At 43.6% G+C, this 22,976-nt stretch overlaps 1 protein-coding gene across 2 annotated transcripts in view; it reads left to right on the top strand.

Moving 5' to 3' along the window:
* Nucleotides 1-22,976, top strand: part of CCDC90B (coiled-coil domain containing 90B) — a 40,401-nt gene that overhangs the window by 10,777 nt on the left and 6,648 nt on the right. For both annotated transcript variants that reach the window (XM_075851395.1, XM_075851396.1), the window contains exons 4-7: nt 10,906-11,007; nt 12,825-12,866; nt 13,772-13,843; nt 15,894-15,947. In XM_075851395.1, the coding sequence (XP_075707510.1) occupies nt 10,906-11,007; nt 12,825-12,866; nt 13,772-13,843; nt 15,894-15,947 (270 nt within the window). The remainder of the gene's footprint in view (nt 1-10,905; nt 11,008-12,824; nt 12,867-13,771; nt 13,844-15,893; nt 15,948-22,976) is intronic.

Raw genomic sequence — 22,976 nt, 5'->3', positions numbered from 1 at the left:
AGACATACATACATGGACACAGACATACATACATGGACACAGACATACATACATGGACACAGACATACATACATGGACACAGACATACATACATACATACATACATACATGGACACAGACATACATACATACATACATACATACATGGACACAGACATACATACATACATACATACATACATGGACACAGACATACATACATACATACATACATACATGGACACAGACATACATACATACATACATACATGGACACATGGATAGATACATACATACATACATATATACATACATGGACAAAGACATACATAAATACATACATACATACATACATGGACACAGACATACATACATACATACATGGACACAGACATACATACATACATGGACACAGACATACATACATGGACACAGACATACATACATGGACACAGACATACATACATACATACATACGTACATGGACACATACGTACATGGACACATACGTACATGGACACGGACGTACATGGACACGGACGTACATGGACACGGACGTACATGGACACGGACGTACATGGACACGGACGTACATGGACACGGACGTACATGGACACGGACGTACATGGACACGGACGTACATGGACACGGACGTACATGGACACGGACGTACATGGACACGGACGTACATGGACACGGACGTACATGGACACGGACGTACATGGACACGGACGTACATGGACACGGACGTACATGGACACGGACGTACATGGACACGGACGTACATGGACACGGACGTACATGGACACGGACGTACATGGACACGGACGTACATGGACACGGACGTACATGGACACGGACGTACATGGACGTACACGGACATACATACATGGACACGGACATACATACATGGACACGGACATACATACATGGACACGGACATACATACATGGACACGGACATACATACATGGACACAGACATACATACATGGACACAGACATACATACATACATGGACACAGACATACATACATACATGGACACAGACATACATACATACATGGACACATACATACATACATACATGGACACATACATACATGGACACAGACATACATACATACATGGACACAGACATACATACATACATGGACACAGACATACATACATACATGGACACAGACATACATACATACATGGACACAGACATACATACATGGACACAGACATACATACATGGACACAGACATACATACATGGACACAGACATACATACATGGACACAGACATACATACATGGACACAGACATACATACATGGACACAGACATACATACATGGACACAGACATACATACATGGACACAGACATACATACATGGACACAGACATACATACATGGACACAGACATACATACATGGACACAGACATACATACATGGACACAGACATACATACATGGACACAGACATACATACATGGACACAGACATACATACATGGACACAGACATGACAGACAGACATGACAGACAGACATGACAGACAGACATGACAGACAGACATGACAGACAGACATGACAGACAGACATGACAGACAGACATGACAGACAGACATGACAGACAGACATGACAGACAGACATGACAGACAGACATGACAGACAGACATGACAGACAGACATGACAGACAGACATGACAGACAGACATGACAGACAGACATGACAGACAGACATGACAGACAGACATGACAGACAGACATGACAGACAGACATGACAGACAGACATGACAGACAGACATGACAGACAGACATGACAGACAGACATGACAGACAGACATGACAGACAGACATGACAGACAGACATGACAGACAGACATGACAGACAGACATGACAGACAGACAGACATGACAGACAGACATGACAGACAGACAGACATGACAGACAGACATGACAGACAGACATGACAGACAGACATGACAGACAGACATGACAGACAGACATGACAGACAGAGACAGACATACATACATACATACATGGACACACAGACATACATACATACATACATACATGGACACATACATACATACATACATACATACATGGACACACGGATACATGGATAAACCTCATTTTTATTAATGGCAACCACATTTTCCTGAATTAGTAATAATCCAAGTGGGAGACACTTGCCATACTGAGTAAATGACCATCCTCCCTATGTAAGTGTTACCCGGCATCTCCTGCACCAATCACCTCCCTCTGCCACAATTCACACATAATCTCCCCAAACTCCGAATTTAGTAAAGTCTTAGTTCATCTGGTTTTTAAATAGGACCTGTCACTGGTCTGGATATGTCTAGTTTACTAAAAATTTGTATTGCCCATGAAATGACAATTCTGGAACATATTTTCTTAGAACTCTGCATTGTACCGTTCCTCTGTTATTTCCTCCAGGAAACGAAAAAACTAAGGCCCTGTTCACATGGAGTTTTTTTTATGCGGTTTTTGCGGCGGGAACCGTGGCAAAAAACTTCCAAAATTGATATCAGTGGGTGGTGGAGGCGTTTTTTTTTCCCGCGAGCGGAAGGAAACGTTCAAGGGATAAAGCCTCATGCCCTTTCTTCGGGCTTTTCCGTCTCTGACCAAAGCGGTTTTCGCAGCGTTCTTTGCTCTACTCGCGTGAAAAAAAAGCAGCATGCCCTATCTTGAGACATTTTGTGCTTCAAAATCCCCATTGAAATCAATGGGAGATAGAAAAAAAAAAAACGCAGCAAACAACCGGTGTGTTTTTTTTCCTTTGCCTGTTGAAGAAAGCGGTAAAAAAAAACACGGCAAAATTTGCAGCAAAAACCACCTGTGGTGCAAAACCACTTCAAAAAAACCGGAGCTGATTTTTACAGGCAGAATTTTCTGCCTACAAAACACCAAGTGTGAACAGGGCCTAAGAGTTACCAGTTAGGGTTGTGTCCCTATACAGTCACACACTGTCAGCACTGATTGGACAGTGTCAGTCTGTGTAGGGACACACGTCCAACTGGTAACTCTTAGTTTTAAATTTTTCATTTCTAGGAGGAATAATAGAGGAACAACACAATTAGAAAACAACAGTCATTAGAAAAGATGTTCCAGAATTTATTTAATACGGAATAGAATTATTTACCAAAACGTGTCCGGAGAGATAACAGGTCTTCATTAACCCCTTCACGCACCTGGACGCAACCGCAGGGATTGAAGTACAGAGCGTGCTCACGCGCGGAGCCCGCTCTACACGCTGCAGGTGTGAACTGACCCCTCGCACTAACGGCCAGGAACGAGAGCGCTGATCCTGGCCATTTAACCAATTAGATGCCACTGTCTATAGCGACTGCGGCTTGTAAGCCGTCAGAAAGAGTAGTAAAACATTAAAGAAACGATATAAATTTGGTATCGTCGTATTGAGCCACAGAACAAAGTTCAGTTGCCATTTTTACCACGCAGTGAAAACCGTAAAAACTAAACCAAAAAAAAACAATGGCGGCATCACCGTTTTTTCCAGTTCCACCCCACAGAGAATTTTTTTCCGTTTCCCAGCATATTATATGGTACTTTAAATAGTTCCAATAGAAACTACAACTCCTCCTGCAAAAAATAAGCCCTCACACCGCTCTATTGATGGAAAAATAAAAAAGTTATGGCTCTTGGAAGGCGGCGAGTGAAAAACGAAAAAACAATAAATGGCTTAGTCCTAAAGAGGCGGAATTCACACGGCAGGGTTTCCCGGCCGGGTGACGGCCGTTCATAAATCGGCCGTCACCCGGCTGCATTCGGAACAATAGACCCCTAATGGGGCTATTCACACCACCAATTTTTTTGACGGGCCGGGAAAACCGGCCGTCAAAAAATGGGACATGCCCTATTTTCGGCCGGGTACCCGGCCGCCCGGCTCCCATAGAAGTCTATGGGGCCGGGTAATACACGGCCATCACCGGAATGTGTCCTGAGTGACGGCCGGGTCTACCGTCGCTCGCGCACTCTCTCCTCCTCCTCACAGTGCATGTGAGGAGGAGGAGGGTCTCCCTGTAGGAGTCGGAATCCCCGGCCGGGGATTGGGGATTCCGCTACAGGAGAAGTGAGTGACTACACTGTCCATATATGGACACAGCGAAGTCACGCACTTCTGCAGCGGAATCCCCGACGCTATGGCCGGGGATTCCTCTCCAGGAGAAGTGCGTGACTACACTGTCCATATATGGACATTGAAGTCAGTGACTTCTCCTGGAATGTAGGGGGGGGGATGGGTGCAACCTACAGGGGGCTGTGTGGCATCACCTACAGGGGGCTGTGTGGCATCACCTACAGGGGGCTGTGTGGCATCACCTACAGGGGGCTGTGTGGCATCACCTACAGGGGGCTGTGTGGCATCACCTACAGGGGGCTGTGTGGCATCACCTACAGGGGGCTGTGTGGCATCACCTACAGGGGGCTGTGTGGCATCACCTACAGGGGGCTGTGTGGCATCACCTACAGGGGGCTGTGTGGCATCACCTACAGGGGTCTGGGTGGCATTACCTACCAGGGGGGCTGTGTGGCATTACCTACCAGAGGGGCTGTGTGGCATTACCTACCAGGGGGGCTGTGTGGCATTACCTACAGAGAGCTGTCTGTGGCAACAAATTTAAATGAAATTCATCCGATTTTAAAACGGACAAGGAAAAAAACGGATGTAAATCGGGTCCAAATCGGCCAGTAAAAACGGCAACACGGCCCGGAACGGATGCAAACCGGCCCTCGGATCCGGTCGTGTGAATGAGGCCTAAATGTGCGGCAAAAATGTTTATTTTTTTTACGGAGCCCGGATCGCGAGGACTCTTCCATGTTTTATAAGGATCGGAATAAATGTTGATGAGGTTCTCCGGTCCCTCGTCCAGCACTCGTCTGTATCTGATGATGCCTCGCGGTGACAGGCCGAACGGCGCATCAAATTTATGTGACACGTTTCCTCTTTTTATTTGTCACCGCTGCAGGATTAATCGTCGCACATTCGGATATTTTATGATCACGGCGTAATGGAATCTGTCACTTTTATTTGTGCGCCTGTCAGACGTCCGTCACATAGTAAAAAACTGACGGTTTCTGTATGAAGAGAATACAGACCGCACAGGGCTGAATACATCGTCGTTCCTTAACCCCTTCCTGAGTCGGTGCCATCATCCCCGGATGTCAGCTGTATCTGACAGCTGACATCCTGCTGTAACGGCGGAGACCAAAATTAGCTTCGATCCCCGCCATTAACCCCTTAAATGCAGCGGTCAAAAGCGATCGCTACATTTAAGGTGTTTGCAGCGCCTCGACACCCCATCAATGAAATTGCCGGGGTGTCGGCTGCAATGGCAACCGGAGGCCTAATAGTGGCCTCCCGGTCTGCCTAGCACGGAAAACTTCCAGCCCCCACCCGGAGGCGGGGTCTAAAAGGCTACCGTAGCCGTCGGCAAGATGGATGTCAGCTGTATGTTACAGCTGACCTCCACCTGTAACGGCAGGAACCGGAGCTAGCTCCGATCCCTGGCATTAACCCCTTAGATAAAGCGATCACTGCATCTTTGTGCTTGACAGCAGATCGCCAGCCCTAACATACAATCAGGGCTGCGGACTGCTAATATGGCAACAGGGGACCGAACAATGGCCTCCTGCTCTGCCATTACGAAAGCCGATTAGGCCCTGCCCAGAGGCGAAGCCTAATCGGCTTGCTGTCAGTGAATGACTGACAGATCGAATACATTGCAATGTATTAGGGGAAAAAAAACCAAAAACTGACAGTTGGACCTTCAACTCCCCTAGTGGGACTAAAGGAAAGTGGAAAAAAAAAAAGTTTCAAGTAATAAAATAAAACACAATCGCCCTTTTTCCCTATCAAGTCCAATTATTATTGAAAAAAATAAACCATACGCATTTGGTATCGCCGCGACCGTAGCGGCCTAACTATAAAAATATTCTATTATTTATTCCACGCGATGAACAGCGTAAAAGAACAAAAACGTAAATAACTATACCAGAATTTCTGTTTTTTGGTCACTTTGCCCTACAAAAAATTGAAATAAAAAGTCACCTGTATCCAAAAATGGTACCTATAAAAACTATAGCTCGTCCCGCAAAAAACAAGCCCCCACACACCTCCGTCGACAAAAAATTTAAACGTTATGGTTCTCACAACTTGGCGAAAAAATACATTCTTTTTACAAAAGTAATTTTATTGTGCAAAAAGTTGTAAAACATAAAAAAGTTCTATAAATCAGGTATCGCCGGAATCGTACTGACCCGCAGAATAAAGGTAACATGTAATTTATAACAAGTGGTGAACGCTGTATAAAAATACGATGCCAGAATTGCGGTTGTTTGTTTACCTGGCCTCCCAAAAAATAGGATAAAAAGTGATCAAAAAGTCGCATGTACCCCAAAATGGTACCAATAATAACTACAGCTCGTCCGCAAAAAAACAGCCCTCATACCGCTACGTCTATTAAAAAATGTTAAGGCTCCAATAAGTCAGGAAATAAAAAATATGCAGTTGTGCAGATCAGAGGGGAACGTTTCTTCTGTTTCAAGAGGCGAATTATCAAGGACCTAAAATTAGGGAACCAGGAAAGGGAGGGCCCAAACATATCCGCTGGAAGCGACGGTGCCCGTATTATACCAGGACAACACTTCCTAGCAAAATTCCCCAAACTGCAAAGGTGCGGAGTGTGGACCAAAAGGGGGATAATAAAGGACGCCATATATCAGTGCGACACCGGCCTGTGCAGAAAGGATTCTTCACAGCGTAACACACATCTATGTATCATTTTACCCCATTATTATACCACCTGACTATGCCCCTGACGTACTCTGCCCAGCTCACATATGCCCCACATTATAAACTGAAATACCAGTAAAACTCCAAACAAAACTACTACCAAGCAAAATCTGCGCTCCAAAAGCCATTGGCGCTCCCTCCGCTCTGAACCCTACAGCGTGCCCAAACAGCAGTTTCCTTCCACATATATGGCATCACCATATCCGGGAAAACCCTTTTAACAATTTTTGGGGTGTGTGTCTTCAGCGTCACAAGCTGGGCATGACCTATTTGGTACTGAAATGGCATATCTGGGGAAAATTTTTAATTTTTACATTGCACCATCCGCAGCGCAATCATTTATGGAAAAGACCTGTGGGGTGAAATGCTCACTACACCCCTTAATAAATGCCTTAAGGGGTGTAGTTTCCAAAATGGGGTCACTTCTCAGGTTTTTTTTTTATTATTTCACATCAGAGCCCACTTTGTAAATCGCCAAATTAGGCCTCAATTTTACATGGTACGCTTTCACTCCTGAGCCTTGTCAAATGTCCAGGCAAAAGATTAGGGCCCCATGTAGGGTGATTCTAAAACCGGGAAACACAGCATAATAATTAGAGGGCTGTCTTGTTATGGTGGCACAAGCCGGGCACCACATATTGGCATATCTATGGAAAAAATCCAATTTTTACTCTGCAACATCGAGTGTAGGGATGCACGATGCATCGAAACTTCGATACTGTTTCGATACTCTGCATCCCCAAACGGTTCGATACCGCTATTTCATGTATTTCGATACTGAGCTGTGCGGCTGCACAGCTCACTATAGTAACACATGAATGTATGAGAGCGCGGCTGCGGCTGTGTAATAGTCATTGCCCCGCTCCTGAGTCCTGATAACAAGTGCGCGGAGGCAGGATGATGCGATGCGGCCGGCGATGCACTAATGAGCGGCGGCACTGAAAACAGAACATGGCGGACGCGCTGCAAAACACCCCCCCTGTTCTGTCTTTAGTGCCTGAACCGCCGCTCATTAGTGCAGCGCCGGCCGTATCTCCTCATGGTGACCGCGCGCGCACTTCCTGTCAGGAGCGGGACAATGGTTGTATTACACAGCCGCAGCCCCGCTCTATAACCGCGGCGATCAGAGAAACCTCTCATCTCTGCCATTATTCCCCTGAATTCTGCGATCAAAGCCGACTGCAGCATTCAGGAGAAAATGAGAAGGGGGGGATGCCCCAGGATCGCATCACAGGAATCCCTGTGATGTGATTGAGGGACATACCATATATGGGCAGACAGCCCAGGGTCTATTGAAGGACCCCAGGGCTGTCTTACCATATTTCCTGCTGTTAGGGTATACCTAGGTATGTCCTAACAACTGCCTGTGTGCTAGAAGTGTGTATGTGTATGTGTATATATATATATATATATATATATATCGGTACATTAAAGTTTAAAAACAAAGTAATGTTAAATTAAAAAAATACACACCTTTTTTACAATAAACATTTAAATTAATCTCAATACATAAAATATACACAATCGGTATTGGCGCGGCCGTAATAACCTGCGCAACAATTTTTTTTGCCTCATTTATGATGTGTGCGCTGTAAAAAAATAAAATAAAAACTGCTTTCTATCACTTATTGTGAGGCACGAGGTGCGATGATGAATTTAACCACCATGTGCCTCACATTAATAGTAATTAACCCCATCATGTACCTCACACATTAACCCCATCATGTACCTCACACATTAACCCCATCATGTTTCTAAGTCATAATGGGTTAATTAATATTAATGTGAGGCACATTCAAAATTCATCACACCTCGCGCCTCAAGTATCGTTTTGGTATCGAAATCGCAATACTAAACGAAGTATCGGTATCAAAGACCAAATTTTGGTATTGTGACCTCCCTAATTGAGTGCACGCTAATTTCTGCAAAACACCTGCGGGGTTAACATGCTCACTACACCCCTAGGTGAATACTTTGAGGGGTGCAGTTTTTAAAATGGGGTGATTTATTGGGCGTTTCTAATACATAAAGTCCTCATAGCCACTTCAGAACTGAACTGGTCCCTGTAAAAATAGCCTTTTGACATTTTCTTGAAAATGTGAGAAATTGCACCTAATGTCTAAGCCTTGTAACGTCCTAGAAAAATAAAAGGACGTTCAAAAAACGATGCAAACATAAAGTAGACATATGGGGGACTAGTAACTATTTTGTGTGGTATAACTGCCTGTCTTACAAGCAGATACATTTAAATAGAGAAAAATTCTAATTTTGGTGTTTTTCACAATTAAATACCAAATATACCGAGCAAATTTTGCCAGTAACATAAAGTCCAATGTGTCACAAGAAAACAATCTCAGAATCGCTTGGCTAGGTAGAAGCATTCCGAAGTTATTACCACATAAAGTGACACAAGTCAGATTTGAAAAATAAGGCTGTCGGGGAGGTCAAAAGTGGGTGATTATATTTACAGGAATGTCCTACAATAAAAGGGGAACTGACACCAGGATAGAATCTCAGAAGTCACATCCGAACTCCCACATTTTTAATGGACTTTAAAGTGTATTTCTAGTTTTTCATGCCATATTGTTTTTAGGCCCAAAATTCTGTGCTGATTTATTTCTTAATATATCTTTATAGCGGTCGGAGCTCCGTTTTTCTGATACAAAGCTCCGAATACCATGCATAGGAATTCAATTACAAAATTCTTACTGCCTGCAGCCACCACTAGAGGGAGCTCAGGAGTTTACTGCATACTGTGTTCTTATTGAGTTCAATGTATAATTGGTATACAGTAAGCTCCACCTAGTGGTGGCTGCAGGCAGTAAGCTCTAGTGTGATAGGGGTATTTCCTCAAACATGGGCAGCCTTCATAATTCACTGCAGTTGCACAGTATAATGCAGCGACGGTTGCCTATAGATATATAGAGTTACTGTATTCGGGCATTTTATTGATTATTTAACCGAGGCACAAAAGTCCTTATGCCCACTGTGCCATCCATGTGACGCTCCTTCACCTGCCAGGAGGTGCGTCTGACTAGTCAGAGCGACCGGAAACGCTCGGGATCCAGACGACGATCGACTTCAACGATCCAGGAGGTAGTGAACGGACCTGGATTATATGGCGGTGAAGGGGTTAAGCCGAATCTGGGATATATTACACTGACCCTGACCGGTTGCTGCGCCAGTCTCGATCAATACCCTCATCCTCCGCACTGATACCCTGCACGCTGATCTTATATTTGTCAGGAATCGATCCTTCAGCAGATGGCAAGTGTGACCTTAGTGGAGGAAATCTGCGCCCATGGCGTGTACCTGACACTAAACCACCGTCAATTCCCATGAAACCTTGATGAGCTGGCTCTGTAGTATTTATGAGCTGTTAGAGATGTAGCAGAGCTGAGTTTGTCAATGCTCCGTTTTGCAGGGACAGAAGGGACCGGCGGCTAAAATCTGCCAGCGGGTTCCCAGCAGGTGTCATGGAGACAGATGTCACCATAACTTTCAGACTTCCTCCAGGGGTCACATGAGGGTAGCGGTAGTTGAAGAATGGGCTGATGCCTGTAATTAGAGGTCAGCACAAGTGAATGGCACTGGCACGGCTGATGACATCACTGCAGTATCTGCCCGCCCACTCCGTACAGAAACGGCAGGGAAGAGGAGCCACAGGGTATTGAGGTCTTGGCTGAACTGCAGCGATGACGTCATATCGACACGTGACTGCTGCAGCCAATCGGTGGCTGCAGCGGTCATGTGTGTCGACCACTAAAGAGGGATTGGTGGAGAGCGGTGGCGCTGGAGGAGTGGGAAATTTAACAAGTAAAAGCAGGTACGGACATTGAACATGCAGGAGTAGCCGAGGAGGTTGATATATGGTCTTGTAAGGAAAGATTCAGTGAGTTGTAATTTATTCATTAAAATCTTCTTGCTGTGGTCTAATCCTAGACCAGTGGGTGGAGCGACTCAGTGATTGACAGCTTCCCTGAATGAGCGTGTATATAGATATAGCTGTCGATCGTTGAGTAGGACCGCCCACTGACAATACAAAAAGTGATGATATATATCTCTCTGCTGCTCTGAGCCGTGTGCCTGTTCCCCAGGAAATCACCCTCCAGCAGATCATGGCGCACCTGGACTCCATTCGCAAAGACATGGTGATACTGGAGAAAAGCGAATTTGCAACCCTAAGGGCAGAGAATGAGGTAAGGAAAATGTGTCCCCTTAAAAACATACACTATATGACCAAAAGTATGTGGACACCCCTCGTAACTATTAATTTCGTCCACACCTATTGCAAACAGATCCATAAAGTCAATCACACAGCCATGTAATCTCCACAGACAAACATTACAAGTAGTATGGGCCGTACTGACGAGCTCCGAGGCTTTAAATGTGGCACTGTTATAGGATGCCACCTCTACCACAAGTCCGTTTGTGAAATTTCTCACATGGTAGTGTTATTATGATCTGTTAGATCTTTTCCCCGGTCACCTGTAAGTGTTTTCCCCGGTCACCCGTAAGTGTTATTATGATCTGCTGGATCTGCCCCGGTCACCTGTAAGTGTTATTATTCTCTGCTAGATCTTTTCCCCGGTCACCTGTGTTATTATCCGCTAGATCTGCCCCGGTCAACCGTAAGTGTTATTATTATCTGCTAGATCTGCCCCGGTCACCCGTAAGTGTTACTAATATTTGCTATTTCTGCACCGGTCACCTGTAAATGTTATCTGCTTGTTCTGCTCCGGTCACCTGCAAGTGCTATTTTTGTGAAGTGGAAGTGTCTAGGACTAACAACAGCTCAGCCACTAAGCGGTAGACCATGTAACTCACAGAGCGTGCAGTTTTCGATCACCCACTCCAGAGATCCACACTGGCATCCGCACCAGAACGGTGTTTCCGGAGCTTCGTGATTGATAATGGCCATCACTCCAGGTCGGGTGGTTGGTGATCCTGGTGATCCTGGTTTTGGCCATTGTCAGGTTTAGCTTCGCATTTTACAGTCACTTTCTTAGTTATTTGCCGGATCTAATGTTATGGAAATATCATGCAAATAGAGGGACGCGTTGTGACTGCGCGACGCACATCAATGATAATTTTACCTTTTCAAAAAGACACGGTGACAGTTTCTGACATTTCATTAAAGTCCAGGATCGCGCCCGGCTTCAGGGGGCACGTAATTACGTGACATTGTCTTCTCTGGATGGTAATGAGCTTTTATTTTTTTGTTATTGCCGCCTATTGAATACAAACTGCTACCAGTTCCAAAAAAATTAATTTTTTGGGTCTTATGGAAATGTGTCGAACATGTTACCCGGTTTAGGCCCCTTTTTAAATGAGGACATAGGAAGCATTATAATAGCTGGTCTGATACAGGAAACGGCTTAAAGGAGTTGTTCAGGAAAACATGGCTGATTTTGTAGCACCACGACTGCCTATGGGTTACGTCTGGTATTGCAGCTTCATTTAAGTGAATATGGCTGAGCTGCAATACCAGAGACAACCTGTGAACAAGTGTGGGGCTGTTTTTGAAATACACCTTACATTTTTTTTGTAGTCCTATCACCATGGGCACTATAGAAGAGAGAACTCCTGGGATTGGGGGCACTATTCCCTCCGTCGTGCTGCGGCTGTTCCTTAAGGATGACCCCTTTAACCCCCATTGTGTACACCACACAACTGAGACAATTATAATAGTGATCTGTTCTCCAGGACGATCTAACAGTGGCTGGGGCTGGTCAGCTGATGCAGCCCATAGCCCCTCCCTCCAGTGCAAAGCTGCCTGAAGTACTGCATGTGATGACGTCATGTCTGGGGTGGTGATGTCACTAGTCCCAGCCTGGGAGGAGCCTTTCAGTCCAATACAAAAACAGCGGTGATCCTTTATAGCAGCCAATCACACGTTTACATTCATTCTCTGTAATATTCAAATTTGTTGTGGGGGCACATACTTTTTACCCCTGGTTGAAGATCGTGTCGGGGATGGAGGTTTATTCAGAGTCTTTCTTTGTTTGCCTCCTAGAAAATGAAGATTGAAATTGGTCACGTCAAGCAGCACCTGCAGGTAACTGACCCCGCGGCCGAATCCAATGGGAAATCCTATTGGACACGGGTATATGGCATGAAATACACCTTTTACTCGCCGGTACAAACTTTCGTCTCCAGTCACCTCCAGAGCTGCATTTAATCGAGTATCAGATCCTCATTCGCTGAGGGACCAAATTGCACTCACTACTTCGGTGCATTGTGGGAAACGTAGTGATTGCCCTGTACAATCATTGGGAAAACTCCCACAAGGCACTGCAGCAGAGTGCACAGCAATATAGTACAGGGACTCTGCTAAGTTCTTAGGGGTGCAGCACAGTACTGATAGATTCAATGTGGCACCCAGCAGACTGTCGAGTGCTGCTTTGAATGTGATTGGAGTAGAAAACATGTACATCAGGGGAATCCAACCTATGGCTCTCTAGTTGCCACATCTGCAAATCTGACTCCTCAGGAGCACTGGGCAGTAATGGCTGCCAAAGGTGCCGTTACTATATAAATACTAACTTGTAGGGCGTGAATATTTTTGCAAATTTTAATTGTGTAAAAATTTCGTTCCACAAAATTCCACGTGGGCCCCAAGCAGTAATCCCAGACAAAGGTGCCTTTACTACGTGAATACTGAGGAAGGGTGTGAATATTTATGCGTTTAATTCAATATTGTAGTGAGTGTGAGAGTAAATTCTCACGTTGCGATATTTGCTATGACTTTTGAAAAATTGTGGCAAAACCGCTTAGTTTTGCTATGTTTTCGCAAGGAACGCGGCAAGAAAAAACCCACCCGCTTCTATTCTGCGTCCATTAATATCGCCTTTAATCGCCTCCATGTTCTTTAACCCTTGGAACATGTTAGAACCCTATAGATCGACTTGATTGTTTGTCTGCGGTGCTGACAATCTATAAACGTTCCTTCTTCTCATACAGAATGAAACTAATCAGATCCGCGCAGAAACCAAACTGGACATAAACCTGGAGAGGAGCCGCCTCGCTGATATGGTAAGAAGCTCCGACGTCTTGTACAGCGCTGCCACCTGCTGGCCCAGACATGGAAGTGACAACCTGCGTCAAGTGTCCAGCGTAGAGGGGGTTGCATATGCTGCTAGAACATATAGATGTAATAGAGGGGGGGTCCCTGCCCCAGCACCGTCTATTAGCCAGAGAGAAGAGTCACTGCAAAGATCATCTCTCCCTCTGGACAACCTGTCTTGTCTTTGTATTACAATGATGGCCCATTGATTGCTGTGGGCGCTACGTACTTCTTCATTTCTTAGGGGAGACCCCAGGATAATGATACACTGACACTTGGGGTACAGGATAATGATACACTGACACTTGGGGTACAGGATAATGATACACTGACACTTGGGGTACAGGATAATGATACACTGACACTTGGGGGACAGGATAATGATACACTGACACTTGGGGTACGGGATAATGACACACTGACACTTGGGGTACAGCATAATGATACTGACACTTGGGGTACAGGATAATGATACTGACACTTGGGGTACAGGATAATGACACTGACACGGTACAGGATAATGACACTGACACTTGGGGTACAGGATAATGACACACTGGCACTTGGGGTACAGGATAATGACACACTGACACTTGGGGTACAGGATAATGATACTGACACTTGGGGTACAGGATAATGACACTGACACGGTACAGGATAATGACACTGACACTTGGGGTACAGGATAATGATACACTGACACTTGGGGTACGGGATAATGACACACTGACACTTGGGGTACAGGATAATGATACACTGACACTTGGGGTACAGGACAATGACACACTGACACTTGGGGTACAGGATAATGACACTGACACTTGGGGTACAGGATAATGACACACTGGCACTTGGGGTACAGGATAATGACACGCTGACACTTGGGGTACAGGATAATGATACTGACACTTGGGGTACAGGATAAGGACACACTGACACTTGGGGTACAGGATAATGACACACTGACACTGGGGGATAATGACACTGAAACAGGGTACAGGATAATGACACTGACACTTGGGGTACAGGATAATGACACACTGGCACTTGGGGTACAGGATAATGATGCACTGACACTTGGGGTACAGGATACTGACACTTGGGGTACAGGATAATGATGCACTGACACTTGGGGTACAGGATAATGACGCTGACACTTGGGGTACAGGATAATGATACACTGACAGTTGGGGTACAGGATAATGATACACTGACACTTGGGGTACAGGACAATGACGCTGACACTTGGGGTACAGGACAATGATACACTGACACTTGGGGTACAGGATAATGATACACTGACACTTGGGGTACAGGATAATGATACACTGACACTTGGGGTACAGGACAATGATACACTGACACTTGGGGTACAGGATAATGACACTGACACTTGGGGTACAGGACAGTGATACACTGACACTTGGGGTACAGGATAATGACAGTGACACTTGGGGTACAGGATAATGATACACTGACACTTGGGGTACAGGACAATGATACACTGACACTTGGGGTACAGGACAGTGATACACTGACACTTGGGGTACAGGATAATGACAGTGACACTTGGGGTACAGGATAATGATACACTGACACTTGGGGTATAGGATAATGATACACTTGACACTTGGGGTACAGGATAATGATACACTGACACTTGGGGTACAGGACAATGACGCTGACACTTGGGGTACAGGACAGTGATACACTGACACTTGGGGTACAGGATAATGACAGTGACACTTGGGGTACAGGATAATGATACACTGACACTTGGGGTATAGGATAATGATACACTTGACACTTGGGGTACAGGATAATGATACACTGACACTTGGGGTACAGGACAATGACGCTGACACTTGGGGTACAGGATAATGATACACTGACACTTGGGGTACAGGATAATAATACAATGACACTTGGGGTACAGGATAATGACGCTGACACTTGGGGTACATGAATCACTTAGTCTCAGGTGTATACAGACCTCATCTGACGTCTTTCCTTCTTCAGTTCACAGAGCAGGAGAAGAAGTTGATGGAGACCGGCACTGAATTCCATAAAAAGGTGAGGTGACGGCCGCACATAACTGGTTCTTTATAACGGGGTGATGTCACCTCCCGAACCACGAGCCGGAGACTCCACTAATAAACATCAGCCCCCGCTCCGGAGAGTCCGGTATTACGTGGACGCCTATTCATTTCTATGGCAGCGTTTCTCCTGTAGTGACTGGATTCCCGACAGCCGCACCTCTCATTTAAAACATGGGGTCTGTTTAATAGTTAATAGTTTTTTTTAAATAAATGAAAATACAACTTTAGGGCTTGTCCACACGTAACGGAATTACCGCACCATTTCCTGTTTTTGGGTGCAGATTTTGCTGCGTTTTTCTCAATGTTGGGGGATGGGGACCGTCCACTTTCCGTCGCAGGAATTGACCTGATGCATTATGAAAAATACTCACCGCAGGTCAATTTCTGGTTGGAATTTCACGCCACGTGTGGATGAGATTTGTTAAGTCTCCCCCACTTTGCTATATTCTGCTACATATTTTCTGTCCGTTATTCCGGCCGCGCACAAGCCCTAAAATATCAGAATTTCTCCATAAAACCAAGTGAACCGTCAGCCTTTTTAAGATGCTGCAGATAATCCTGTGTGTGTTTGATACACAGTGGGATATCATTTTTGTGCAGACTCCTCCTCCCCCAGCTGTGATCAGTGCTCTCTGCTGCAGCGCTCCTTCCCCCAGCTGTGATCAGTGCTCTCTGCTGCAGCGCTCCTTCCCCCAGCTGTGATCAGTGCTCTCTGCTGCAGCGCTCCTTCCCCCAGCTGTGATCAGTGCTCTCTGCTGCAGCGCTCCTTCCCCCAGCTGTGATCAGTGCTCTCTGCTGCAGCGCTCCTTCCCCCAGCTGTGATCAGTGCTCTCTGCTGCAGCGCTCCCTCCCCCAGCTGTGATCAGTGTTCTCTGCTGCAGCGCTCTCCAGTTGTGATCAGTGCTCTCTGCTGCAGCGCTCCCTCCCCCAGCTGTGATCAGTGCTCTCTGCTGCAGCGCTCTCCAGTTGTGATCAGTGCTCTCTGCTGCAGCGCTCGCTCCCCCAGCTGTGATCTGTGCTCTCTGCAGCAGCGCTCCCCCAGCTGTGATCAGTGCTCTCTGCTGCAGCGCTCGCTCTCCCAGCTGTGATCAGTGCTCTCTGCTGCAGCGCTCTCCAGTTGTGATCAGTGCTCTCTGCTGCAGCGCTCTCCAGTTGTGATCAGTGCTCTCTGCTGCAGCGCTCCCCCAGCTGTGATCAGTGCTCTCTGCTGCAGCGCTCCCCCAGCTGTGATCAGTGCTCTCTGCTGCAGCGCTCTCCAGTTGTGATCAGTGCTCTCTGCAGCGCTCCCTCCCCCAGCTGTGATCAGTGCTCTCTGCTGCAGCGCTCTCCAGTTGTGATCAGTGCTCTCTGCAGCGCTCCCTCCCCCAGCTGTGATCAGTGCTCTCTGCTGCAGCGCTCTCCAGTTGTGATCAGTGCTCTCTGCTGCAGCGCTCGCTCCCCCAGCTGTGATCAGTGCTCTCTGCTGCAGCGCTCGCTCCCCCAGCTGTGATCAGTGCTCTCTGCTGCAGCGCTCCCTCCCCCAGCTGTGATCAGTGCTCTCTGCTGCAGCGCTCTCCAGTTGTGATCAGTGCTCTCTGCAGCGCTCCCTCCCCCAGCTGTGATCAGTGCTCTCTGCTGCAGCGCTCTCCAGTTGTGATCAGTGCTCTCTGCAGCGCTCCCTCCCCCAGCTGTGATCAGTGCTCTCTGCTGCAGCGCTCTCCAGTTGTGATCAGTGCTCTCTGCAGCGCTCCCTCCCCCAGCTGTGATCAGTGCTCTCTGCTGCAGCGCTCTCCAGTTGTGACCAGTGCTCTCTGCTGCAGCGCTCCCCCAGCTGTGATCAGTGCTCTCTGCTGCAGCGCTCCCCCAGCTGTGATCAGTGCTCTCTGCAGCGCTCCCCCAGCTGTGATCAGTGCTCTCTGCAGCGCTCCCCCAGCTGTGATCAGTGCTCTCTGCAGCGCTCCCCCAGCTGTGATCAGTGCTCTCTGCAGCGCTCCCCCAGCTGTGATCAGTGCTCTCTGCTGCAGCGCTCCCCCAGCTGTGATCAGTGCTCTCTGCTGCAGCGCTCTCCAGTTGTGATCAGTGCTCTCTGCAGCGCTCCCTCCCCCAGCTGTGATCAGTGCTCTCTGCTGCAGCGCTCTCCAGTTGTGATCAGTGCTCTCTGCTGCAGCGCTCGCTCCCCCAGCTGTGATCAGTGCTCTCTGCTGCAGCGCTCGCTCCCCCAGCTGTGATCAGTGCTCTCTGCAGCAGCGCTCCCTCTCCCAGCTGTGATCAGTGCTCTCTGCTGCAGCGCTCCCCCAGCTGTGATCAGTGCTCTCTGCAGCAGCGCTCTCCAGTTGTGATCAGTGCTCTCTGCTGCAGCGCTCGCTCCCCCAGCTGTGATCAGTGCTCTCTGCTGCAGCGCTCGCTCCCCCAGCTGTGATCAGTGCTCTCTGCTGCAGCGCTCGCTCCCCCAGCTGTGATCAGTGCTCTCTGCTGCAACGTTCCGCCTTTAAGCTGCGGCTTTTTGATCAATTAGAGATGAGCTCGGAGCCCTGCCGCTAGTCATTCACCTCTCATTTCAGAGCACTTTGTCCTTTTATAAGTTTCCACAGAAAGTTGTTTCTAATTCATGATGATGATACATTTTCTATGAGCGCCAGCGCAGACTAATACCAAAAAAATCCCATGACCGTACCGGGTTCCTACAGCAGCCGCGGCGGGGGCATGTTAAAGAGGTATTCCGGTTTATGTAGATAAAGATTAATCATTTCAAAATGATACGGTCTACAGTTTTCTAACATACTTTGTGTATCAATTGATCATCATTTTCAAGATCTCTGCTGGCTGTCAGTGAAAGGGAACATTCAGTGTTTATTTCCGCAGGATGCCGATCAGTCTCAGTTATGAGGTTATCGCACGGGTATATGGCTCGTTACCAGTACAGTTATCCGTGTGTGCAGGGTCAGCCATAGGAGTGTGCGGTCACACAGGGCACATCAGCTTCCCCTGCAGAAGGGGGCACAACAGGTGCCCCCAAGGCATGTGACCACCACGTAATTAATATAAATTGTATGGCGCTGTTATTTGGGGACTCTGGTGTAGGTACTATATATAGTATATTATATTTGCAGTGTATGGTGTAGGTACTATATATAGTATATTATATTTGCAGTGTATGGTGTTGGTACTATATATAGTATATTATATTTGCAGTGTATGGTGTAGGTACTATATATAGTATATTATATTTGCAGTGTATGGTGCAGGTACTATAGTATATTATATTTGCAGTGTATGGTGTAGGTACTATATATAGTATATTATATTTGCAGTGTATGGTGTTGGTACTATATATAGTATATTATATTTGCAGTGTATGGTGTAGGTGCTACATATAGTATATTATATTTGCAGTGTATGGTGTCGTTACTATATATAGTATATTATATTTGCAGTGTAGGTACTATATATAGTATATTATATTTACAGCGTAGGGTGTAGGTGCTATATATAGTATATTATATTTGCAGTGTATGGTGTAGGTACTATATATAGTATATTATATGTGCAGTGTATGGTGTAGGTGCTATATATAGTATATTATATTTGCAGTGTATGGTGTAGGTACTATATATAGTATATTATATTTGCAGTGTAGGTGCTATATATAGTATATTATATTTGCAGTGTAGGTACTATATATAGTATATTATATTTACAGCGTAGGGTGTAGGTGCTATATATAGTATATTATATTTGCAGTGTATGGTGCAGGTACTATATATAGTATATTATATTTGCAGTGTATGGTGTAGGTACTATATATAGTATATTATATGTGCAGTGTATGGTGTAGGTGCTATATATAGTATATTATATTTGCAGTGTATGGTGTAGGTACTATATATAGTATATTATATTTGCAGTGTAGGTGCTATATATAGTATATTATATTTGCAGTGTAGGTACTATATATAGTATATTATATTTACAGCGTAGGGTGTAGGTGCTATATATAGTATATTATATTTGCAGTGTATGGTGCAGGTACTATATATAGTATATTATATTTGCAGTGTATGGTGTTGGTACTATATATAGTATATTATATTTGCAGTGTATGGTGCAGGTACTATAGTATATTATATTTGCAGTATATGGTGTAGGTACTATATATAGTATATTATATTTGCAGTGTATGGTGTTGGTACTATATATAGTATATTATATTTGCAGTGTATGGTGTAGGTGCTACATATAGTATATTATATTTGCAGTGTATGGTGTCGTTACTATATATAGTATATTATATTTGCAGTGTAGGTACTATATATAGTATATTATATTTACAGCGTAGGGTGTAGGTGCTATATATAGTATATTATATGTGCAGCGTATGGTGTAGGTACTATATATAGTATATTATATTTGCAGTGTAGGTGCTATATATAGTATATTATATTTGCAGTGTAGGTACTATATATAGTATATTATATTTACAGCGTAGGGTGTAGGTGCTATATATAGTATATTATATTTGCAGTGTATGGTGTAGGTACTATATATAGTATATTATATTTGCAGTGTATGGTGTAGGTACTATATATAGTATATTATATTTACAGCGTAGGGTGTAGGTGCTATATATAGTATATTATATGTGCAGCGTATGGTGTAGGTACTATATATAGTATATTATATTTGCAGTGTATGGTGTAGGTACTATATATAGTATATTTGCAGTGTATGGTGTAGGTACTATATATAGTATATTATATTTGCAGCGTATGGTGTAGGTACTATATATAGTATATTATATGTGCAGTGTATAGTGTAGGTACTATATATAGTATATTATATGTGCAGTGTATAGTGTAGGTACTATGTATAGTATATTATATGTGCAGTGTATAGTGTAGGTACTATATATAGTATATTATATTTGCAGTGTATGGTGTAGGTACTATGTATAGTATATTATATGTGCAGTGTATGGTGTAGGTACTATATATAGTATATTATATTTTCAGTGTATGGTGTAGGTACTATATATAGTATATTATATTTGCAGTGTATGGTATAGGTACTATATATAGTATATTATACTTGCAGTGTATGTGTAGGTACTATATATAGTATATTATATTTGCAGTGTATGGTGCAGGTACCATATATATATTATATTATATTTGCAATGTAGGTACTATATATAGTATATTATATTTGCAGTGTATGGTGTAGGTGCTATATATAGTATATTATATGTGCAGTGTATGGTGTAGGTACTATATATAGTATATTATATTTGCCGTGTATGGTGTTGGTACTATATATAGTATATTATATTTGCAGTGTAGGTACTATATATAGTATATTATATTTGCAGTGTATGGTGTAGGTGCTATATATAGTATATTATATTTGCAGTGTATGGTGTAGGTACTATATATAGTATATTATATGTGCAGTGTATGGTGTAGGTACTATATATAGTATATTATATTTGCAGTATGTGGTGTAGGTACTATATATAGTATATTATATTTGCAGTGTAGGTACTATATGTAGTATATTATATTTGCAGTGTATGGTGTAGGTACTATATATATATAGTATATTATATTTGCAGTGTATGGTGTTGGTACTATATATAGTATATTATATTTGCAGTGTATGGTGTAGGTACTATATATAGTATATTATATTTGCAGTGTATGGTGTAGGTACTATATATAGTATATTATACTTGCAGTGTATGGTGTAGGTACTATATATAGTATATTATATTTGCAGTGTATGGTATAGGTACTATATAGTATATTATATTTGCAGTGTATGGTGTAGATACTATATATAGTATATTATATTTGCAGTGTATGGTGTAGATACTATATATAGTATATTATATTTGCAGTGTATGGTGTAGGTACTATATATAGTATATTATATTTGCAGTGTAGGTTGCTATATATAGTATATTATATTTGCAGTGTATGGTGTAGGTACTATATATAGTATATTATATTTGCAGTGTAGGTTGCTATATATAGTATATTATATTTGCAGTGTATGGTATAGATACTATATATAGTATATTATATTTGCAGTATGTGGTGTAGGTACTATATATAGTATATTATATGTGCAGTGTATGGTGTTGGTACTATATATAGTATATTATATTTGCAGTGTAGGTACTATATATAGTATATTATATTTGCAGTGTATGGTGTAGGTGCTATATATAGTATATTATATTTGCAGTGTATGGTGTAGGTACTATATATAGTATATTATATGTGCAGTGTATGGTGTAGGTACTATATATAGTATATTATATTTGCAGTGTAGGTTGCTATATATAGTATATTATATTTGCAGTGTATGGTGTAGGTGCTATATATAGTATATTATATTTGCAGTGTATGGTGTAGATACTATATATAGTATATTATATTTGCAGTATGTGGTGTAGGTACTATATATAGTATATTATATTTGCAGTGTAGGTACTATATGTAGTATATTATATTTGCAGTGTATGGTGTAGGTACTATATATATATAGTATATTATATTTGCAGTGTATGGTGTAGGTACTATATATAGTATATTATATTTTCAGTGTGTGGTGTAGGTACTATATATAGTATATTGTATGTGCAGCGTAGGTACTATATATAGCATATTATATTTGCAGTGTATGGTGTAGTTACTATATATAGTATATTATATTTGCCGTGTATGGTGTAGGTACTATATATAGTATATTATATTTGCAGTGTATGGTGTAGGTACTATATATAGTATATTATATTTGCAGTGTATGGTGTTGGTACTATATATAGTATATTATATTTGCAGTGTATGTGTAGGTACTATATATAGTATATTATATTTGCAGTGTATGGTGTAGGTGCTATATATAGTATATTATATTTGCAGTGTATGTGTAGGTGCTATATATAGTATATTATATTTGCAGTGTATGGTGTAGGTGCTATATATAGTATATTATATTTGCTGTGTATGGTGTTGGTACTATA

The sequence above is a fragment of the Rhinoderma darwinii genome, chromosome 2 (assembly GCF_050947455.1).
Source record: "Rhinoderma darwinii isolate aRhiDar2 chromosome 2, aRhiDar2.hap1, whole genome shotgun sequence".
Taxonomy (NCBI): Eukaryota; Metazoa; Chordata; class Amphibia; order Anura; family Rhinodermatidae; genus Rhinoderma; species Rhinoderma darwinii.
This window is presented reverse-complemented; position numbering and strand designations above follow the sequence as displayed.